At 31.3% G+C, this 22,285-nt stretch overlaps 1 protein-coding gene across 13 annotated transcripts in view; it reads left to right on the top strand.

The window, feature by feature from the left end:
* Nucleotides 1-4,327: 4,327 nt before the first annotated feature.
* LOC139520337 (exocyst complex component 6B-like) overlaps nucleotides 4,328-22,285 on the top strand; it is a 44,428-nt gene continuing 26,470 nt past the window's right edge. For 4 of the 13 annotated variants that reach the window (XM_071312889.1, XM_071312885.1, XM_071312886.1 and 1 more), the window contains exons 1-14: nucleotides 4,328-4,505; nucleotides 7,603-7,768; nucleotides 8,566-8,704; nucleotides 9,758-9,803; nucleotides 10,755-10,959; nucleotides 11,709-11,870; nucleotides 12,528-12,563; nucleotides 13,443-13,511; nucleotides 15,200-15,283; nucleotides 15,736-15,780; nucleotides 17,565-17,611; nucleotides 18,339-18,459; nucleotides 19,094-19,165; nucleotides 20,000-20,049. In XM_071312889.1, coding sequence (XP_071168990.1) covers nucleotides 4,348-4,505; nucleotides 7,603-7,768; nucleotides 8,566-8,704; nucleotides 9,758-9,803; nucleotides 10,755-10,959; nucleotides 11,709-11,870; nucleotides 12,528-12,563; nucleotides 13,443-13,511; nucleotides 15,200-15,283; nucleotides 15,736-15,780; nucleotides 17,565-17,611; nucleotides 18,339-18,459; nucleotides 19,094-19,165; nucleotides 20,000-20,049 — 1,400 coding nt within the window. In that variant the 5' untranslated portion in view covers nucleotides 4,328-4,347. The remainder of the gene's footprint in view (nucleotides 4,506-7,602; nucleotides 7,769-8,565; nucleotides 8,705-9,757; nucleotides 9,804-10,754; nucleotides 10,960-11,708; nucleotides 11,871-12,527; nucleotides 12,564-13,442; nucleotides 13,512-15,199; nucleotides 15,284-15,735; nucleotides 15,781-17,564; nucleotides 17,612-18,338; nucleotides 18,460-19,093; nucleotides 19,166-19,999; nucleotides 20,050-22,285) is intronic. The other 9 variants (XM_071312897.1, XM_071312895.1, XM_071312896.1 and 6 more) reach the window with 3 other exon arrangements.

Genomic DNA, 22,285 nt, shown 5'->3' with positions numbered 1-22,285 from the left:
TCTTAGTTTTTCATTTTGTGATTCCTCATTTATAGTTCGTGATATAAAGTATTACTTCCATGCTCAGATTAACGAAGAGTTGTTTCTATGCGAAGAAAAAAGGGTTTGAATTACCCGATATATAGCCATTAACATGTTTGATGGTGGCACAGAGATTTCATGTATTTGTCCACCAGAAGCAACGAAACAACAGCGAAAAAACACAATTACCCATGAGACAAACTTACTGGTGTAAAGTAAGCCGTCGATAACAGCCGCTGCTGATATTCAAGAGTACAACAATGTTCGTATAGATAATTAAAGGCAAATGTGGGATCCTTGAATTTTGTGTTCGTAAAAAAGACGAAGAAATATTTACATACATGGTAGTGTTAACAAAATCTATAAGTATTTTTGTTGGACACATTTCAGTATATGGGACTTCCAAACTGTTCCTTTTTTTTTTAAGGTAGTGAAGTCAGCAACTGTAGTTTCAGTTTGTTCGTTTTTTAACGGGCTCGGACATTTGCCAAACTGAATAAAATCATTACAGCTGATTTCTTAAACCTGCGAAGTAAAACTTTGGTTGGCTTGCTTGCTTTGTTTGTATAGTTGTTTATACAAGCTTTGAAAATAAGATTGACATATTTAAACAATAAATATATATATATATATATATATATAGGCATAGTTTTACTTGTATATTTTATATTTTGTACAATATACAAACAAAGCAAGCAAGCTAACCAAAGTTTTGCTCCACATGCATTAGGAAATAAGCTGTAATGATTTTATCCATATGTACAAATGTATGTGCGACAAGGTGGAAAATTTGATATGTTTTGTGAAAATTGCAGCCTGGGTTCTATAATAAAAAAGAAGATGTGGTATGATTGCCAATGAGACAGCTGTCCACAAGAGACCAAAATGACACAGAAATTAACATTTATAGATCACCGTACGGCCTTCAACAATGAACAAAGCCCATTTCGCATAGTCAGCTATAAAAGTCCCCGATATGACAATGTAAAACAATTCAAACGAGAAAACTAACGGCCTTAATTATATATATGTTTAAAAAAAATTTAACGAAAAACAAATATGTAACACATAAACAAACGACAACCACTGAAATACAGGCTCCTATACAACATACTTTTTTTTTGATGGGATAGATTTCTTGTCCTTTTATATATCGTTAATTGGGCCGTTTTTTTTTTTTTTTTTTTTTTTTTTTGTTTGGATTGTTTTACACAAGTATTTTTTTGGGTCATTAATAGCCGTTACTTTTCAGCATTGGACCTATGACTGCTTACTTTACTAAATTATGTCTTTGTTGGAAAGATGTCTCATTTGGCACTCATACCTCATCTTCTTATTTCTATATACAAAGCACGTTTTAGAAAAAAATTAATAGGTAATATGGCACCCACTATGATCCAGAGACTTTTAATATTGGAGATATTTTACATATGTCAACAGGACAGCAGCCGAACGATAAAAAAAACCTCTGAGGTATATTTTGTGATAAAATTAGCAACAAACGGATATTATCGATGGATGAAACTTTAAAAAAAATGTATTGAGCTATATACCGTACCCGCTCAGTGGCGGATCCAGGGGGCGGGGGTTCCGGGGGATGGACCCCCTTTTTTTGAACGATCAGTGCATTTGGATGGGGACATGTAGTTGGAACCCCCTTCCCTTTTGTCCAGGGTTAGGACCCCCCTTTTTTAAATGGCTGGACCCGCCCCCTGTCGCTTTCATAACACTTCTTTTTAGCATACTGAATATTATGATGTTCTTACTATTAGTTCAGGTCCTGATAAAAAAAAATACACATTCAGTACAGAAAGAAGTGTTTCAATGAAAGTTTCGTGTTTTTTCTAGGCAGAAATGATTTTGCAATGACATTATACAGGTTTAAAAGAGCTCAAATGATTTTCTTACTGGACAGTGGTCACTTCATTGGATATTTCACTGTATCATGTCGTGAAATTAATGCAGGTTCAATTCATAACAATACACAAAACCGGTTCAACTACTTTTGCAAGGCGAAAAAGAAAGTCGAATCGTGAAGCCAATAAACAATATTTTTTTAATCTGAGCATGCAAATTGAAGATTACGTTATATATTTTACATTAAATATATTTGCAGAATAAAAAATTTGGTAATGAGAGTCCCAGACAATATATCAATTGACTGTTTTCCCGCTAATTCCACGTGTTTTAAGTAGTAGTTTACTCGTAGTAGCCCACAATGCATTGTAGTTCACTGAGTCGATTGGTCAGTTTTTCAAGGCCAAATTGGCCTTGTGTTTTGGAAATTACTATCCAAATATAATCTGACGTCAGAAAATCTAGAGTTCTCGACCTGATAAAGAAAGATAACCCCAATTTTACAGAATACCATAGGGTTTTGATTGCATTTCATGCAATCTTCACCCCAAAAACCAGTAAGTTAGTACTAAGTACAGTCATTTAGAGTCGGCATATATAAACACAATAACAGACAAAACATCTTTCACCGACTTTCAAAATTTCCCCTATTCATTTTTGAATAGTCCGTGAAAATCTAAAACGGCGAATAATTACACCCCCCCCCCCCCTAATCCCCCGGGGGAACAGTGGATTTTTTTTTTAGCTTTTATCCAATCCCTTTGTTTGAATGCTTAAAGACATACGATACAGTTTCGATCCCATAATGATTTTTTACGAAAATTAGCATACAAGCTTTTTTTCACCTAAGCAATACAAATATGTCAGAAAAAGTCTACCTTTAGGTGTTACTTTAAGAGATATAAGGGATCGACATTTTAGACATCGTTACCAAAAATTTCGTTTTTTTTTATACCATGATTTCTATTCTTTGGATAGACACACCTAAGGCCAAATAAAAATATATGTGTGGTTCCAGTGACCCTCCCTTCCCTTCTTTTTCGTCTTGAATAGCCTATCCTAAAGATTTTATTGTCATTTTTCATTAAGCACTGTTAAAGTCAGAATGATGCTCCAATAGACTTAATGTAAAAAAAAAACCATAAAATAAAAAAAAAACCTACCTACCTACCCTAACTTTTTTTCAAATATAACTGGAACCACATATACTATTTAATTTGGCCTAACTTTTTTTTATTTCAATAGATCAACACAAGCAGATTTTTGTAGAAACAATATGAAAATCTTCCGTGTTTACATAACATGATATGGTCATAACATGAATGTAACAACCTTTTGGAAATAACTAGTTTTTAACCAAGTTTCAGGATTTTAGGAAAAAACGGCATTTTTTGCGGTATATTTTATTTATCAAATTGAAAAAAAATCAATGTTCACTTTTTTATTATAATTGGTACAAATAAGAGGGAACCATGTAATCAGTTTAAGGTAGCAATACACAGTTAGGAAAAAAACTTAAAATTGACACTCATAATTTTTAAACACCCTCTTTCCCCTCCTGTCTAACAAAGAAGGCTTTATATGTGTGTTATGCATGTATATACTTGTAGAAAGGAAATCTTCCATAGATTTGATTTTTAATGGTCATAAGGGTAAAATATAATCCCTTTTGGCTGTAACCATGGCAACAATCTGCATTTCTTAGATACAAAATATAGCAAAAAAGGGGGGTGAACATGTCACAAAAGTCTCCAAAATTTGGTCTAAAGGAAAATTTCAATGAACTACAGTGATACCTTTCCTGAATCCATAGGTTTATATCTATCAAGTGGTCCAAAAAAAATCATATGCTTTCCTGCTCGTTTTTCCATAAAATTGAATTGAAAAGATCGAGCGCAAAATCTTTGTTGATAAACACTACAATAATTTATGGACCTATGAACGGTACGGATAGGAAAATACGGACTGTCAATCATAGAAATGGCCTATAAAACATGTTAAAATCAATCTAAATGGTCATATAAACCCACTAAGAAGGCTAAATTATTCTTCAATTATCTAAAAATCAATTTTATTGTACAAAAACTTTCATATTTAAAAAATTCACAGGGGCCATAATGCGAAACTAAACTTCTAACTGTGTATTGCTACCTAATGATGAATTTAAAAAAAGTCGGAAAATGCATCTTTTCCGGATATATCACAGTTTGACGTCGCGATACTGGAATAAGCACGGTCAGACAAACGCTTTATATACGAATCAGGCAAGCTTTTTAAAAAAACTTTTACTTGTTTTTCATTAAACAAGTTTCTTCTTGAATATGTGATGAATTTGTTTTAATTCACCATTTTAAAGGAAAAAAGATTCGAATTGAAATCGAAATATTTCTTAATTTAGGTAAAAGGGGGTGGTGAAGTAATTTTACCACCGGAAGTTGCCTTTGCTTCTGCTCCAAAAATAAAAATAAGATGGCGGAAGCAACACCCAAGAAACCTCCTGATTGGAAACATATAACTGAACCTATTCATGACGCTGAATCCTTGAAACAAGAATCAATCAATGCCAACCATGACCATCTTATAACTGAAATTGAAACTTCTGATGGGCCTTTAGGGACGACGTTGAGGTATACTCCAGTTGTTAATGCAATAAAATGTCCCCTATAATTTTTAGTATTTATTTATGAAGACTTCTCTACTCGGTAACTGGATCTGCCAATGCGTTTTAATTTAGCTTATGTTCTTATTCAATACTTATAACAAACATAATTTTCATTAAGAAAACTCAACTTTGTTTTTTCGTTATCAACTCGACATGACAACACTAGCTGCGGAACCGTAGCTCTTAGGTCCGCAAATAGTCAAAAAATAACATAAGGATCTAAGAGCTACGGTTCAGCAGCTATGACAACACCAGCTGCATGATCACTGAAGAATTATCCACTATTTGAACTATTTCCCAAAATAATAACAAACAAAAATCCAAACACAATGATGAAAAAAGATTTATATTTACAATATATTCTGTCAGTCACTAAAAAAGTAGCTGACCTTCCTAAATAGTTGACTAAGTTGAACCAGAGATTATAGTACTAGTCTAGTACAGGATCCTAGCTTATACCAGACATATGCACTCCGGTAAATCAGCCCACCCAAGGCTATGGATCTAATATATTTCTGATTAATTATAAAAAAGGATGCATTGTCAATCTATTCACTGAAAACTCATTTTACTTATAGAAGAAGATATTTTATTTCCAATTATGGGCCCCAAATGGCATAAACATTAATAATTTTCATAATACAATACACCTTATCGCTATTTAGTCCATTCCGGGAAAACAGTCATTTATACAACTTCCTGTTTGGGTCACCGGCCGAAAAATGGAGTTCATCAGTAGTGAGCTGAGGGAGAAAAAACTTTAGAAAGTGATCATCAAGAAACTTTGATATAGTATGATCCACTTTTTTCGAAATTAAAATTGAAGTAAAAAGATATTTTGTTTGAAGTATTTACGGTAGTTTAAACAGGTCTCATTAAAAAGTATCATGCATGGTGAATTGTTTAAACAGGGTCCCAGATAGCTTCAACTGGATGAAAAAATTGTGTAATTTTAGAACTTATCCGGAATGGAATAAATAGCAATTAGGTGTATACAGACAATGAGATAAATTTTTTTATATTAGGCCCAGATTTTTTAATTTGTTGGTTTACAAATCCGCCTACCCGATTTTGCAGATTTGCAGAATAAAAATAAAATTGACTTTTCATGCTTTTTTATCCCCGGAATTGTTAACACTTTATGTTATGAAAACTTCCAATTTACGTTACTTAAAATAAACAAATCAATCATGACTGACCTTGAAATGTCTTTTGCGGATTGAAACCTGTGTAAACCTATTTCACATTAAGTTCGTTATCCATATTTGTCATCATTCCGTAAGCTGGTAAGACAGAAAAATTGAAAATAAACTTGTCCAACCATGGAAGACGTGAAGTTGAAGAACTTAATTCAAACAAATCCTGTGGAATTTTCTACCGACTTGTGTCATTGATAATAAAAAAAAAAATTGTCCATTTGGATAAAAAAAACCCGGGAAAACATGATAACTGATAAATCGGATATCCTCGTTTTTGCAGTGGACAAGTCTATTATGTTTTTTGACATGTGTGTTCATATTTTAAAAACATCAATATAAACATAAATTGTAAAATGTTAAGAAAAATTTATCAAAATGATAACCCCATTTTGAAAAAATGTTAGGCACAATATATTAAAATGTTAAACGCAATATATTAAAATAATATGCTTCACATCTGTTTCTATCACAATATCCACATCTAAAAAAAACCTTTTCCTTCACATATCGAATCAAATTTTTCGACATGCCTAAGAAAAATAAAGTGTTCAGTAAAACCATCACAAGGTATCCCAAAAAAATGGAATGAGCAACCTTGAACCTCACCGTGTATCATCCTCCAGCGGATATAGGTACTAACCAAGCGGGCATGAGTGATTTTGATCTTACACGGTAACAAAAAATCTTTGTTTTGTTCACATACAATGTAATATCAATGTGTACTTCAATCTAAACATAACTGCTGTTTTAATAAATGATTTGGTCGTAGGTTGATGATTAGAGATGTCTCATTATTTTCCCAAAACAAGAGGGATTACTTAAAGCATGTGCAAATTCTTGTAAAAGAAGTTGGCCCTCGTCTCATCCGATATATTTCTATTTTCATTGCAGCTCTTTTTCTGATAGAAGGTCAATGTGTGTGTGTAATAAGTATAGCTGTTTCAATAATTGACATTGAAATCTTTCATACATATGGTCCGAGTACACAGTTACCGTCCTTTGATTTTCGTTGTCCACGAAATTGTCCTTGGTGTGGACAGTGTGTTACTTGCCAATTTTTGTTATACCCCTTCCAAATTTATTTCTCCATGTTTTATTCCTCATATAGCAAGTAGGGGGTGAAATGACACTGTAAAAAAAATTGGGTCATAAATATTAATGTAAAGTAGTGATTAGGTCCAGCTGTAAAAGGTCAAAAATTAGCACTTCAGATGCTGTCAAAAGATTTAGATAGATCTATTAAAAGCAAAAATGATTAGCAGACCAGGATCAAAGAATAGGTCAGCATAGCTGAATCTTCAGTCAACTCCTAATTACAGTTAATGCCCTTTGATGAGTATTTTCATGATTTTTCCACTGTTTTGGTTTATAATCTTGAAAATTGTAATATACAGTATAGATAGAAACTTAATTTAGCACAAGTGATCAACAAGACAAGTTCTACAAATCAGCCTCATTTGTAGAAATCCTCAGTCAACTCATTATTTGAGTTATTGCCCTGAAATAAAAATTACCACCCACATGGGTAGTCAAGGTCATTAAAAAAAAACTTTTAATGTCATTAAATTAGGATGTTTATCATATTTATGCATTTTTTGCTTTATATCTTGAAAACTAAAATAGATAAATAAAAATTTTAACAAGAAATATTGATAGCTGGATAAGATCTACAAACAAGACTATTTTCTAGCTTAAATTATAGACAAAATAATTTTTGAAGTTTCTAGTTGTGTTATACTATTAATTTGAGTTGCTTCTGATAGAATTTTATAGTAATAATTGATTAACTGATTTTAGATAAAAGTATATTTTAAAAGCAAGTTGTGGACATGATATAAGCATATGTTTTATGTCTTCTTTTAGGGCTGTTTATGAAGGAAAGGAATTAAGTAAATTCAGAATTCGACTTGATGACAAAATCAGAAACCATGATCGTGAAATTGAGCGCATGTGTAATTTTCACTACCAAGGTTTTATTGACTCAATCAGAGAATTATTAACAGTACGACAAGATGCTGCAAAGTTAAAGGTGAGTTTTTTAGTTGCTGCTTCATAGACATTTTCCCCATACATGTATCTCTTTTTATGCCCCATATATGTTTTCTGTTCTGTGCCTCCGTCCTTTCGTTCATCCGTTTGTCCCGCTTCAGGTTAAAGTTTTTGGTTCGAGGTAGTTTTTAGTGACGTTTTAGTCTAATCAACTTGAAACTTAGTAAACATATTCCCTATGATATGATCTTTCTAATTTTAATGCCAAATTAGAAATTTATCCCATTTTCACAGTCCACTGTACATAGAAAATGATACTGCAAAGTATTTGGTTGAAGTTTTTGGTCAAGGTAGTTTTTGATGAAGTTGAAGTCCAATCAACTTGAAACTTTGTAAACATGTTCCCTATGATATGATCTTTCTGTTTTTATTGCCAACTTAGAGATTTTCCCCCATTTTCACGGTCCATTGAACATTAAAAATGATAGTGTGGATGGGGCATCTGTGTACTTGGGACACATTCTTGTTATTCATATATTGCACAAATGAATACAACACAATAAAATACTAAAATACTATAGTTCAAATTTACACAACATACATGTACATGTACATGTAATTATGTAAAAAAAAAATGGTTAATGATACTATTACTTTTTCATAGGAGTACATGTTTTACATTATTCTGTTCAGTAAGGGATGGGGTAAAATGTTTTAAACAGTGAGTTTTCTGTAGGAATGGACATTTTTAAATATAAGCTGTTAGGTTACAATAATAAAATTAGTTGGATATTATGATAATTTTGGAGATTGACATGGAATTTTTGTTTTCTTAAGGATGAAGTTCAGCAGGTAGATCAACATCTCCAAGAATCATGTGTTCCACTAATGACAAAAGGAGAAGAACTGGTCAAATGTAGGAGAATACAAGGCAATATTGCAACAGCTGTGGAAAGTCTTAATTTATGTCTGCCAGGTAACTAATAATTAAAATGGAACTTAAGGGATGACTTAAAAAATAAATGAAGGATAAAAAACTTAATTCAAATAGTTTGTGGGTTGGGGGGCGGGGTCAAAATTGCTGCAAGTTTTGTTTAATTGACATCGATTTTATATTTCCTTATTGGTCAATCAATTTTTCCCAAATTATATTAAAGGGGGGGGGGGGGGGTCAGTGAAAAAACTATATGAATTAAGTTCTTTATCCTACATTAAACTTTTGATGTCGTCCCTAAGTAAGTCATTTGGGTTTAAAACTATTTTATTCTGTACAAGTTATTGAATATTCATCTTAAAACTGTAAAAGTTTAGGGTAATAAACAGCTTTTGAAAAACTACCTCAATAGATTGCAACTTTGGTATAAACATGTGTGTTGTTAGTGGTGTCCTGTGTTCTATGAAAACAATAAAACTCATTTAAAGGCTAAAATGTAGCGCATTGTGGAAAATTGTGTTTTTTTCTTAATTTGTGTTGGTCATAATTATCAAAGCAAAACATATTATTGTGAAGTACTGACAAAATTATGAAAAGGATCAAGGTATACCTCAAATTTTTTGAGTTGGTATTACATAATCATTTGCCTACTGCATCTCTTAGGATAACTAGTAGTATTGAAAAGGTTCATGTTAGTCAAATATCGCATTGGATTTCAACTTTATCTTATTTAAAATTTCAAAATTGCAGTTATTTGGTTCTTAGATGGATCTATTTCAAAAGTCCTACCACTAGTTTAAACACATCTCTCCATAAGATAAATTTTTTGGCTTCAGAACATTATATTTGTATATATTGTTAAAATAAAATGATGATGTACATTTTTCAGACCTAAGAGCTTTAGGAAACCCTTGACTGAACCTAGAATTGAAAATGTTCTGTTAGGCTTGACTGACAGAAAATTCAAAATCTTAGAGTCAATTTTAACCCTTTGGGAACTTGCTTCTTTATATGCATTGACTATGCAATATTTTAAATTTCTAATTGTTGTATTAATGTATTTTGATAGAAAAATCTTTTAAATTTTTTTTTCAGTTCTTGAAATGTACCGTAAACTACAAGAACAGATGACAAGTCGAAGGTAATTATTCAACTTCTACATTTAGTTTCCTTTTATTTTTACATACAGGTATGATAATGACACAACTCACAACTTAAATCTGGTTATCTACCAAATATTTAAAGAGTATGCTTTTCTATATTCCATGTCTGAAACTACACAGAATGTAGGGTAGAAGATACAGAGGTGTGGTGGTTTAAAGGGTTACACAGTTGGAAGAAAAATGGATAATGCCATGACCCCAAGAGATAAGACGAAGAGACTACAGTCAACAATACATTGCACAAACAAACTTAAGTTAAGGCAACTTAGATGCAATGGAAATCTGTGTTGAACTTCAGCTTGAGTATGGTTAGCTGCTCTTGCTCAACACCATGATGTGTAGAATTTAAAAAAAAAAAACCTCCATTTTACTGATGTTTTATCTGAATGCATATAAGTACTGTAGAAACTATAAATTTTCTTGAGGTTAAAATTTCGTTGTTTTGTCTCTCTATAAGATTTCATGGGGATTTAATTTCGTGGATTCCTTAAATGTAAGTGGTATTATATAGAGGTTGAATTTTCGTGGGTTTTTTAATTTCGTGGATATATTCTTTCCACAAAATAAACAAAATTAAATCCTCCATGAAAATTTATGCTTTTACAGTAATCGAATAACTATAACCTTCAGCTTGCAATTGAGAGTTTTCATTTTGATGTCATGTCTTTCCATGTTTAGGATCGCTTTGATGAATCGATTACAATAAAATCATCAATGGATCAATAAATATAGTTTATTTGGCAACATGGTCTATGGAAGTAAAAAAATTAAGGGAAACAATTTTAACAAACCAATCCCATTCAAGTATAATTGGATATGCAAATCATATATGAATTAAAGACATCAATGTATGTCAAATAAGATATCAATAATACTATCATAATCAAGATATTATGAATTTCTTTGACAATAAGTCTTCTATATTCTAGGTTTTATCCTGCATTGAAAACATTGGAACAATTAGAGCATACATACCTACCAAGAGTTAACTCCCATTGGTTTGCTCAGACTATGGCTGATGATATTCCTAAACAGAGAGAAAGTATCAAAGAAGCTTCTATGTCTGATCTGAAAGATTTCCTAGAAAATATCAGAAAGCATTCTGGAAAAATTGGAGAAGTAGCCATGTTGCATGTAAGAATGGAGTTAATATTATAGATGTATAATAACCATCTCATGCAGTAATATAAATGACACAATAAAAAAGGAATATGATATACAGATATTGTACTGAAAAAAAAGTTTGAATACCATTTTCATTTTTTTTATTAAAGTAACAGTAACCATGGTAACTTATAAGAATTGATATTGCATATCTTCTATCAGAAATTTCAAACTACTGGTATTGTATTCTAGGCATTCCCCATTCACAATACCAACTGGCCAAAAAATTGATTTATGTTGCAATGTGAATAAATCTCTTTATACTGATCAACTGGTGAGAAAAATGAGCCCATTGCTACTGAAAAATGTAAATTGAAACCTGAGTTCTGTGTAATAAATTTTTCTAACCATGCAATTTCAATGAATAACATACTTAATCTTTTCATGTATGTATGTATAAAACACACAAGAATTTAAAAGTTCTGACTTTGATAGGTCAAAATATTGTTTTATTGAGCAGTAAATTATTGCTTTGTTTTCTAAATTTTTTTTATTTATTTTTTTTAAAATTTGAATATATTTGTCTCTCACTCAATGTGACATAGAAATACTATACCTCCGTCCATCTGTCTTGTCATGTAAGCCCTCTTATTCAGTTTCATGTCAAATTTTTATGAAAAGATAAAAACAAAATTACATAAACTATTTGAATTATTGCCATTTTGACAATAAAATATTTTATCTTTTTTTCTGTTTGAAACATTTTCTTTATGTTTTAGGCAGCTGAACAAAATAATATGGATCCTGCAATTGTAAAAGCTACTCGCAAAAAAACAAAAAAGAGAAGAGCCCCTCCCCCACCAAACCCCTTCACAGGGGAAGTTGATGCCCCACCCCCTCCAGTCATCCAGGACGAAGAGGATGAAATAGAAGATAGTGCAGTAAGTTCATATATAACGAATTATGATCCATTATCATTTTCATCAATGATTGGATTTTAACATGAATATGAAAAGCTTAAATTATATAGGACTTTGTCCAAATAACAAATTTAACCAAAAATAAGGTGTTAGTGAAGTAGAGAATATAATTTTTATATAAAAAAGATGACATAAACCTATTGTTCACACACATCCATTGTATAATTAATTATTTTAACATCGTTCATGTGAGTAAGTTTGAATGATCAGGTCTTTTAAGTGTGTATCAATTTCTAAAGAGACTATATATGAATATTTATTTTTGTTATATGTTCTTCATTAAATTTGCTGTCGGGGAAATAGCTATATTAAGCCTAAGTTTAAAACTAGCTACAATGGGGGAAAAAGAACATATACTGTAAGCAAACTGATTTTGACGAGGTTTTTTTTTTCACAACGAGAGTAGAAAAATAATGCAAATATAAATCTTGGAGTGGTAAAACTTTTTTTTTTTAACAACTCATAGTAAATTTAAAAATTTGAAAAATAAAATGTCAGCAAATGGGTTAGAAAGGGCCAAATAGGAAAAAGGTATCAGTAAAAATAAGTTTGTTTACAGTGTACATTGTATATAGAGTATCAAAAGAGATAAATAAATTAGACATACACATTTTACAGGATAGTGATTTTCTAAGTGATGATGATGATGTTTGGGTGAGATGTCTTTTGAATATTTCCTGACCATCTCCTATCAACACAATGCTTTACAAAATGTTTGAAATTACATGCGTTTCCTGTTCATAGTTATTGAATTGTGAATAGAAGAAATGTTAAACAGTATTTAAGATAAGAATTGCATTGCACTTTGATTTGTTTGATGAAGTCAAGGAAAAATATGCACGTGCTGATGTTCACCATACATTATTCCAAAAAGGGAAAATATTCTTTGCAAAGAATCAGGATTTCCCCTAGGTCAATTTTCTTTTCCATTACCTCTTTTGCCAAAACATCATATTTTTCGTCAATTCATCAATTCATTATTTTTTTGCCAACTAACAGAAATATATATTTTTCTTTTAAAAGTTTCTTTCTTTCTAACAAAAAAAATTTGGAATGCCGCATTTTGTCTGTTAGAATTCTACGTATGTATTTTCTAATATACATTGTGATATATAAACACACAATAATAGCTAACATTTACTTTTCAGAAGATATTGTAAATTTGCAACATAGATCATAAAATTATCATTTCTGACTACAATTTAAAAGTTAACCATAAGCGATCTTGTTGATGAACAAAATGACAATGATTAGTGTAGTTTTTTTATCAATCTGTATTCTTTTATAGAATCATTATTACTGATATGTTGTTGAAAATACACTTTGAAGACTTGAGGATAAGAGAGCTCCAAATAATGCTCCATAAGGACACTTTTAAACACCAAAAACCCGCTTAATATTTATACCTTCCAGTACACTATGCCTTTGCACTCAATTTAAATTTAAAAAAAAATTATGTAATTTGAAGATGACCTGAATCTGAGTAAAGTTTTCAATGAAATTGCTTATATATTTATTAAATGTTTATTACAGGAATTAAGTGCCCAAGATCTGATAGACTTCTCTCCTGTGTATAGGTGTTTACATATATACAGTGTATTGGTGAGTAAATATATTTTGATTTATAGGAGGCATCTTTTCCATTATTTTATTTTTCTGAAACACAAGAAATTTTTTTTCTGTTACAATAGATCATGGATGATATTTGATTTAATATCTTTAGAGTAAATGCCTGTGGCCACTGTGTAAAAGTTATTTTGGAAAATGTTTACGATATTGTTCTAATTAATAAAATTAAATTGTTTCATGGTGACAACTATGAGATTGCTTTAACTCAAAACCTTTAAATATTGGTTTAACTAGAACACATCCATGATATCGCGGGTCCGTGACTGAATTAAAGTATATAACTATGCGTAAGCCTTATTTTAGTATTGGTAATGTCATCTGATAAAGTCATGCCAATTATAAGATTATAAGTTATATGGTTTGCTACTGACCCCCTACAGATCCATAGAGGGTTAGTAAAATCCATAGGGGGTGAGGCCAGAGGCCGAATCCCCTATGGATTTCATTCACCCTCTATGGATCCGTAGGGGATCAGAAGTTAACTGTATAACAAATTTATCGCACGCTAGACTTTTTCTACTGCGTTTTGTTGAAAAATAAACAATGAAACACAACAACATTAATAGATAACGTCACCATTAAAGTGTCATGAACCCCCTATGAAATTTACTAACCCCCTACAGTGACAACTTATCAGTGGTGTGATAAGCACAGTTGTATCTGCTTTCAAATCTTTCTGTTTGAACCCGTCAACCTGGAACTTATCAATCATTGGTAATATTAATTATTTAGAAAACAAAAGGTCCTGGAATGGAATATTATTTAATCCACAGCATTGTCCTATATTAGTTATAAATTAAGTTGAATTCTTTGATTTTATGTCATGCCCGATAACAAATTGAAAACTGGACCTATACGCCTTATTTTAAGTCCAGATTTTTAGTATTCGTATGGTCATCTTAGAAAGTCTTACTGATTAAAATACTACAATAGGGACAATTTGACAATGATTGAATTTAGTAGTATCAACCCTGTTATTATGACCCGTGTATATAGCAAAATCCTAAACACACCTATTGGTGGTTTGCCTGTCATATGCGTAACGTACAGATAAGGTAATAGGTAACAGGTGAATATGCTATTGGTATCGGTATAGGATTAGACCTGGAACTTGTTAATTATTGGCAATATTAATTATGTGGAAAACAAAAGGGTCTGGAGTGGTGTAATTTTTAATCAAGACCATTGTCCTATATTAGCTATATATAAAGTTGAATTCTTTGATTTTATTTTTACCACATGACGGCTGACAAATTTGACCTCGTTATTTTAGTATTATAGATAGATATTCAGATTACAGTTTTTACAATTAAGCAGTGATGTCCCTTAGATAGATGTTAACCAAATTATAGTGTTTTAAGAACTTGTGTTTTTTTTGTCAAATCCATTTTATAATTAAATAATGCTATGATTAATTGGTGCTCCAAGTTAAGGTTCTAACTTGCAGCTGTTATTGTTCAGGAGTTATGCCCCTTAACAGAAATACTGAGAAATCTGCCCTTTCATTATTCCTTCTTCAGTTTGCTGTAAATAGTTCTTTTATTAAATATTCATGAGTAATATGTTGTTCAAAATAGTTCTACAAGAATATTTTACATCTGTATTTGTCAAAGTGGAAAAAACATCTGTTGTTTGCATCAAACCTTTTAATATTTTTTTAGGGAGATCGAGAAAGATTTGAAACATATTATAGAAAACAGAGATGGAAACAAGCTAGACTGTCATTACAACCTCCGTCAAATATGGTAAGATTAAATATTGTTTGGCAGCTGAAGCAGGTATCACAACAGTCTGATTTGCTGATAAGTAAAATTTCCAAATTAGTTCCCCATAATTGCATTTTTGTTCGTCTGCATAGAGGATGCAAAGAATTTCTATCTGTCAAAAGTAAATTTTGGAAACAACATAAAATATCAGTTGTGAGTCATAAAGGTGCTTTGTAATCAATAAGAAATTGCTTCATATATTACAATTAAAAAAAAACTTTCTACAAGATAGGCAAATTACTACATACGAGAGGAAATGCACATACTTTTGAACAGTGGTACTAGAGTGGTTTTTGTTTACAATTTTATAGGCTGAAAATCATCCTTTTACTGCTTTAGAAGTTAAAAAAAAAGTGATATTTTTATATGAAATAGATTAAGCCAAAACTATTATTATAAGGAATTGGATAATGGGAAAACTCATGTTTCAGGTCATGTCAATAAAAGATCATACTTCAGGCCAGCAGCAAACAGAAGTGAGATTCAAATTACAGGAAAACAAATAAAAGCATTATATTTTCTGTCTTGTTTTAATTCATTTGTATATATCACAACTCAATCATTTTTATTAAAGTCATTCTCTATTGATTATCTACATAATATTTTAATCCACAACTTTTGTTTCTTATTATGTATGATTCTATGACAATATATGTATTGAACATGTATAGTGACTGACTCTTGTCTATATAATTCCCTGTGTTAACAGGAAAATGCCTGTATTAAAGTGTTGTATTGGCATGACATCAGATGAACACTATAAGGTGGTATACTTTTTCAGAGTTTACATTTCACTATTTCCACCAAGTCCATCCCAACAGGTTCACCTAGCCTCAACTTTATTTCATGGGTCAGTGAAAAGAGGTGGAATTTAGGGGGTTACAGGGAGTCCTGGGCAATAGTGCAAAAAAAAAACACAGATAAAGTAAGACTGAGCAACAAGAAAAAGCACAAGTAAATTGAAGTCTAATATTTTTGTTGACAAATTAACAGACAAGTCGTAGTATAGAAAATACCAACTCAATAGGAACAGATGATACATATTGTATACTTTGTCGGACTTTATATGCAAATACTTTTGATTTAATTGGAATTAGGTTCATGAACACATAGGCAAACAATAATTGCTATTATGATAGGTTATTTGTAGAAACAGCGGACGGTAATTCATTGTTTAATTGACATTAAAAAAAAACCAAAGGAGCAAGCTATGTTTGTAGCAAGTTTGTCTTTCGTTAATATGTTTATGAAAGGTAATGACAAAAACACTGCATCCCGCCTAAAATCTAAACTTTTCAATCGACATTAAAGATTCATCGAGTACTCACGAGTACTCAAGCATCATGACCGAGTATCTGAGTATTAAATTTCAGATTGTTTGCCATCCCTAATTATAATTAAAGCAGGTGAGGCAGTTCAGCATGTGCACTCTTATTATGAAATAGTATTATATGGCAAAAAAATATGCATAAAATCTTATTCATATGTCTTTTTTATCAAGGTGCATATTATCATGGCAATCTGTTGAATATTCTCCAGATTTACACCTGAAATGTGAACATAAGCTGCTTATCATTTCTAATGTAAACTTCAGTCATTAAGCTTTGCATAAGGCCCATCCATCAAGGCTTGCTGATTTCTATCATGGCTGTAAGAATTTCTACTACTTGCCACTGGAACAGTGTCTGGCCTTTGGCTACAAAATGTTTACGTGAAGATACTGTATGGCTACAAAATGTTTACGTGAAGACAGTATCTTTCTTTTGGCATTAAGAATTTACAAGCATATTTATTATTGCATTTAGAGTTTCTCTCTCTTATCAATATGTGAGAAATTGTTTGTATTACAAGGATTGTACATAGTGTTAAAAGTTTTATTTATGTCATAAAATATTATCCATGACTTGATATTCAAACCAATCTCTTCACTGAATTGTGACATACAATTTGTGAGTACTCTAGAATGAAATCATGTGTGCTTGTATTTTCTTTGTTGTTAGATTTTAATTGACCTTTAGTTGATCATGCTACCAAGAAGTCATTGTTCTTATGTCTAAAATAAAAACAGGAGTAAACTTGAACCATAAATCTTATATGTAATCATTAATTAATAGATAAAATGTACTGATACTGAGGTTACTAAATGGAACTCTTTTCCCTATTGATAAGAATGTTTTTGTGAATCAGAGGCATTTGTATACTGTATCAGATTCTCAAACAAATATTGGCAATTCTCTTATTCTTTTTTTTGTCTTTTCAGCATGAGTCTTTAGATAGTTTTAAAAGATATTTTCATGATATTGTTGGGTAAGTACACTTAGAGAATAACAGTTATGTGTTTAGATAGTTGCCAGTGTCAATCTGTGATTTGATGGTTAGTTTTACTGGCGACATGGAGCAAAAAAAATAAATGTTTGTGCTTGTCATATTTACAAACCTCATCCAATCAAAAGTGCCTTTATACATCATATCTAATTTGTGTACTAGGATATATGTGCAATAAAAATTCTGTATCTTGTGCCCATTACTCAAATAACATCAGGATTATACCGTTGTCAAAGAAACTATGATAAGTATCAGTGTTATCCCCAGAATTTTCAAATAGAAACTTGGAAATTAATATAGCACTATTTTTTATCAAAAGAATATAGCACCATGGCCCCTGTACGTTCTATCCTGATAACTGCACTCTATAAATTTAGGGTGAAAATATACTTTTAGAATGGTCATTATGGATTTATTTTGTACATCATTTATTGTTTTTTTTTTTTTTTGAAATATAACATAAAACACTTTAAAAAATATAATTTGTATGTTGGAGCAATAAAATATTTTATATAAGAGGATTATGTATTTGCTTTGATTTTGTTGTTTATCCAAAAAACTTTGGTAGTTAGTTAAACTTTGTAAATTGTTAATAAATCAATCAGAAAATAGTGTTTGTTTAAAGAAAAGAATTTTGAATATGAAGGTTTGTCAGTTAATATTCATATGTGTACATGTATGTATTTAAAATAGATTTCTTTCATTACAGTTTTTTCGTTGTTGAAGATCATATTTTAAATACAACCCAAGGACTTGTTAACCGGGCATACATTGATGAACTGTGGGAAATGGCAGTGTCAAAACTAGCAGCATCTCTACGAACAAACACAGTATGTATAATAAATATTTTAGCTTGAAAATAGCATACCAAATTAAATACTGCAAATCAACAAATTTTAAGGTTGAGCTATTTACGTGTTTTCAATAGTAGGAAAAGTAAAATGAATTTATTTCTTGCAAACATGTTTACATAGATGTTTTCATTTATGAATTCATCTGCAAAGTCTCAATATTTCCAAAATAGATTGCTGCTAAAAAAAGGGGGCACTCACAGTGACACATATTTATAGCTCTCATCCTGCATATGCTGATTGAGAAGCAACTGTCAATAAGTCAGAAACTCTAATTTAACTTAGTCAACTAATTTTTACCATGGAGGATCTGTTTCCCAACACTAAAATAAGATAAAGAAAGAAAAAATGTTTTCAAGTATGTTACACACAATTGAAGAAAAAAGAGGAAGTATTTTGTAAAAAATTACAAAGCTGCTTAAAGTTAAGAGATAAAATAGATAGGTATATACTACACAGTACACAACAAACATTTTTACCTAATCCATACATAATTTGCTAGTGAGGAATTCACCTTATAAAAGGTTACAAATGTTAATTTGTATGATTCAAATAGTTATGTCTGTTTCACTGTTTTTGCTTACATATTTATTGTTGATATGGGTCATTACAGGTACAATGTAAAGATACCAGTATGCTGTTGGATGTCAAGAACTTAATTATTTTGTTTTGTCACACTTTAAGGGTAAGATATCTTTAATATTTGATGTAGTTGGTGTAATAATGGCAGAGATGAAGTAGATATTGATGAATTTGATTTTTGGGGCAGGGATGCATTTATGTGATCAAAACTCTTACATGGCTGGCTCGGTAGTTTTCAATTTTCCAGACTTTATCATAAACCAAACATAGTGTATTAAGCATAATATTATATACCTCCTATCATTGAACATAATTTATCAGTGAAATATATACTCTGAGTGCATGAATTTAATATCTGTTCTAAGTAATATTTAAAACTTGAGTTATCTTCCTTTCTCCATAGCTTTAGTGGAAGCTATTAAAAGTATTGCCTTTTAATGCAAAGTTTATTTTTAGATCCCACCTCAAAATGAATACAGACTTTACTATTCAGTGAAAACAAGCACTTGGTTAAATAAATAATTATTATTAAAGATATTTTGAGTTTTCTGTTTTCTCATTTTAAAAATTGGTCTAAATAGATATAGGAAGATGTGGTGTGAGTGCCAATGAGACAACTCTCCATACAAATAACAATTTAAAAAGTAAACCATTATAGGTTAAAGTACGGCCTTCAACACGGAGCCTTGGCTCACACCGAACAACAAGCTATAAAGGGCCCCAAAATTACTAGTGTAAAACCATTCAAACGGGAAAACCAACGGTCTAATCTATATAAACAAAACGAGAAACGAGAAACACGTATATATTACATAAACAAACGACAACTACTGTACATCAGATTCCTGACTTAGGACAGGTGCAAACATTTGCAGCGGGATTAAACGTTTTAATAGTATGAATCAATCTTTGGTTATAAGGATTACTTTAATTTCAGGGCTATGGTTTTAGTGTTGGTCATGTGCTGGAGCTGCTCCTTGAAATGAGGTAAATATGAATATTTATAATTAGTCTAACTGAAGTATGAAAAAAAAAAAAAAATATTTTAGAGAGTTTTTTTTTAATTTTAATTTTTATAAAAATAATCACTGATATAATAAATCATTAGCATTGGTTAGGTTAATTCTTTGTGACGAGTGATGTTAGCACAAGAAAAAAAAACCTTGACGAATTTCTTGTTTACCGTATTCTGTGAAATGTTTTGTCCGAACTTTTTCTGGATTTTAGTCTTATCTGTAAGAAAGTCTTTGAAGAGGGAGAATTCTAACATGGTTTGTGTTGTTAACATTTATAAAAATATCATGTATGGTGCATGTTCTTTTAGGCATCATAATTTGTAGACATTTTAGTATATTGTTTCCTTTGTCATCACATTTATGTAGCTGTATGAACATACTGAGTTCTGGATGGATTTGCAATCACTCACTGCACTTATGACACTATTACATCAACAGAATAATGTGTCATGATAGTATTACACATCTTCCTGAGGACCTTGCACATTAGAATTCCATATAAGAGCTTGCTTGTCTAGTTATGTTTATGAAAAGAGTGTTCATATTTATATTCATATCACATCAACTTGTTCTCATCCTGAGATGCATGTAGTATTTGCCACTTGAAAATGGATACAAATCCATCCATTCATCCTACTAAGAATAAAAACACTGAAAAAATTCTTGATCTTTATTTTACAAAAATTGTGATGTATAGGTTTCGCAAGAATAAAACCCTATTTGATAAATTGTATTCACAATTTCCTGAAATCGCTATAATTAATCTCTCTTTTTTATGCCCCATTTATGGGCATTATGTTTTCTGGTCTGTGTGTCCATTCGTCCGTCCGTTCGTCTATCTGTCCTGCCTCAGGTTAAATTTTTTGGTCGAGGTAGTTTTTGATGAAGTTGAAGTCCAATCAACTCGAAACTTGGTCCTTATGATATGATCTTTTAAATTTTAATGCCAAATTAGGCCACCCTTAAAAAATTGTTTGTTTGGCATTGCCGACCCACACTATCAGCAGGTGGGTAGGTAGGTAGGAATTTTTTTATTTTTTTTTTTACATTTAAAAGCCTTTATACATGTAAATCATGAAGTCTCCAGATCAATGTTGTCTAAAGCATTGCAGCATTGTTGTGTGTACATGCTGGTGGTTTCTTTGAAAGGGGTCATCCATCAATGTCACATTCTACATCATATGGATAATTTCACGTAAGACAGTCAGTTTTATTGGCAAAGTTAACCAAAGTACCCAGAAAAAAACACAGAACCGAGGCAGGAAACTGACAAATTAACCATATAAAATGTATGACGTGAAAATTGAACTTTTATTGTGGGACTGCCCATTGGACAGAGGCCTGATGTCACATCTTGAAGTTGTGGTCACAGTTTGGTAAAATTACCATAAGTTAAATGGCTCAACCACTACGGCTCCTTGTACAAATGGACAAAGATTTAAAACTTTGCTTTGGTTTTATAAACATCACTTTCTACACCATATGGGTAATTTCATGGCAGTCAGTTTTAGTGCCGTACTAAACCGTAGTACTTGAAGGAAAATGCCAACCTGTGGGAGGAAACTGACTAACCTTATCACATCTGACATGAAAATCAAACCTTAATTTTGCAACTGCCCAACTAGGGCTCAAACCAATACCTGGAGGCTAGTAATCATACATGTAAGGTGTGACGAACTACCATACAAACATGCCTACTTCCCCTGATAAGTTTTGAGGATAAAGGATCTGTTCCAAATTAGGATAGCAAAATATTAAAAATTTGGAAGGTTGGCACAAATAGACATGGTGTTTATACTAATATTATCCAAGTGCAAGGTTTTTCAGGGATAGGTTTAAAACGTATGATAAATTCAAAATGGAAATATGCAGCAGGACAGACAATTTTTGCAGATAAATAAATTATGGGTTGTAATGCTTGTTTGATTAACAGAAATCTAGACACGCATTACATGAATACAGATAAATTAATGAGCCCTTAGAATTGTGGAAAAGGAGGGGATTTTATTCATCACTAGTACACTGGATACATTTATAAATATGTTTCTGTCAGTATCTTTTATGTTTTAAGAATTATCTTATTCATGTTAAGAAGAAAGGCAAGAAAAGGGGGAAGTACTTCAATTGACACAAGATGCTAGTCTTTAAAATATGTATGTTTTGTTCCAGGCTAGCATCTACTGGTACAAAACTACTATAAACCTGTA

The sequence above is a fragment of the Mytilus edulis genome, chromosome 4 (genome assembly GCF_963676685.1).
Source record: "Mytilus edulis chromosome 4, xbMytEdul2.2, whole genome shotgun sequence".
Classification (NCBI taxonomy): domain Eukaryota; kingdom Metazoa; phylum Mollusca; class Bivalvia; order Mytilida; family Mytilidae; genus Mytilus; species Mytilus edulis.
This window is presented reverse-complemented; position numbering and strand designations above follow the sequence as displayed.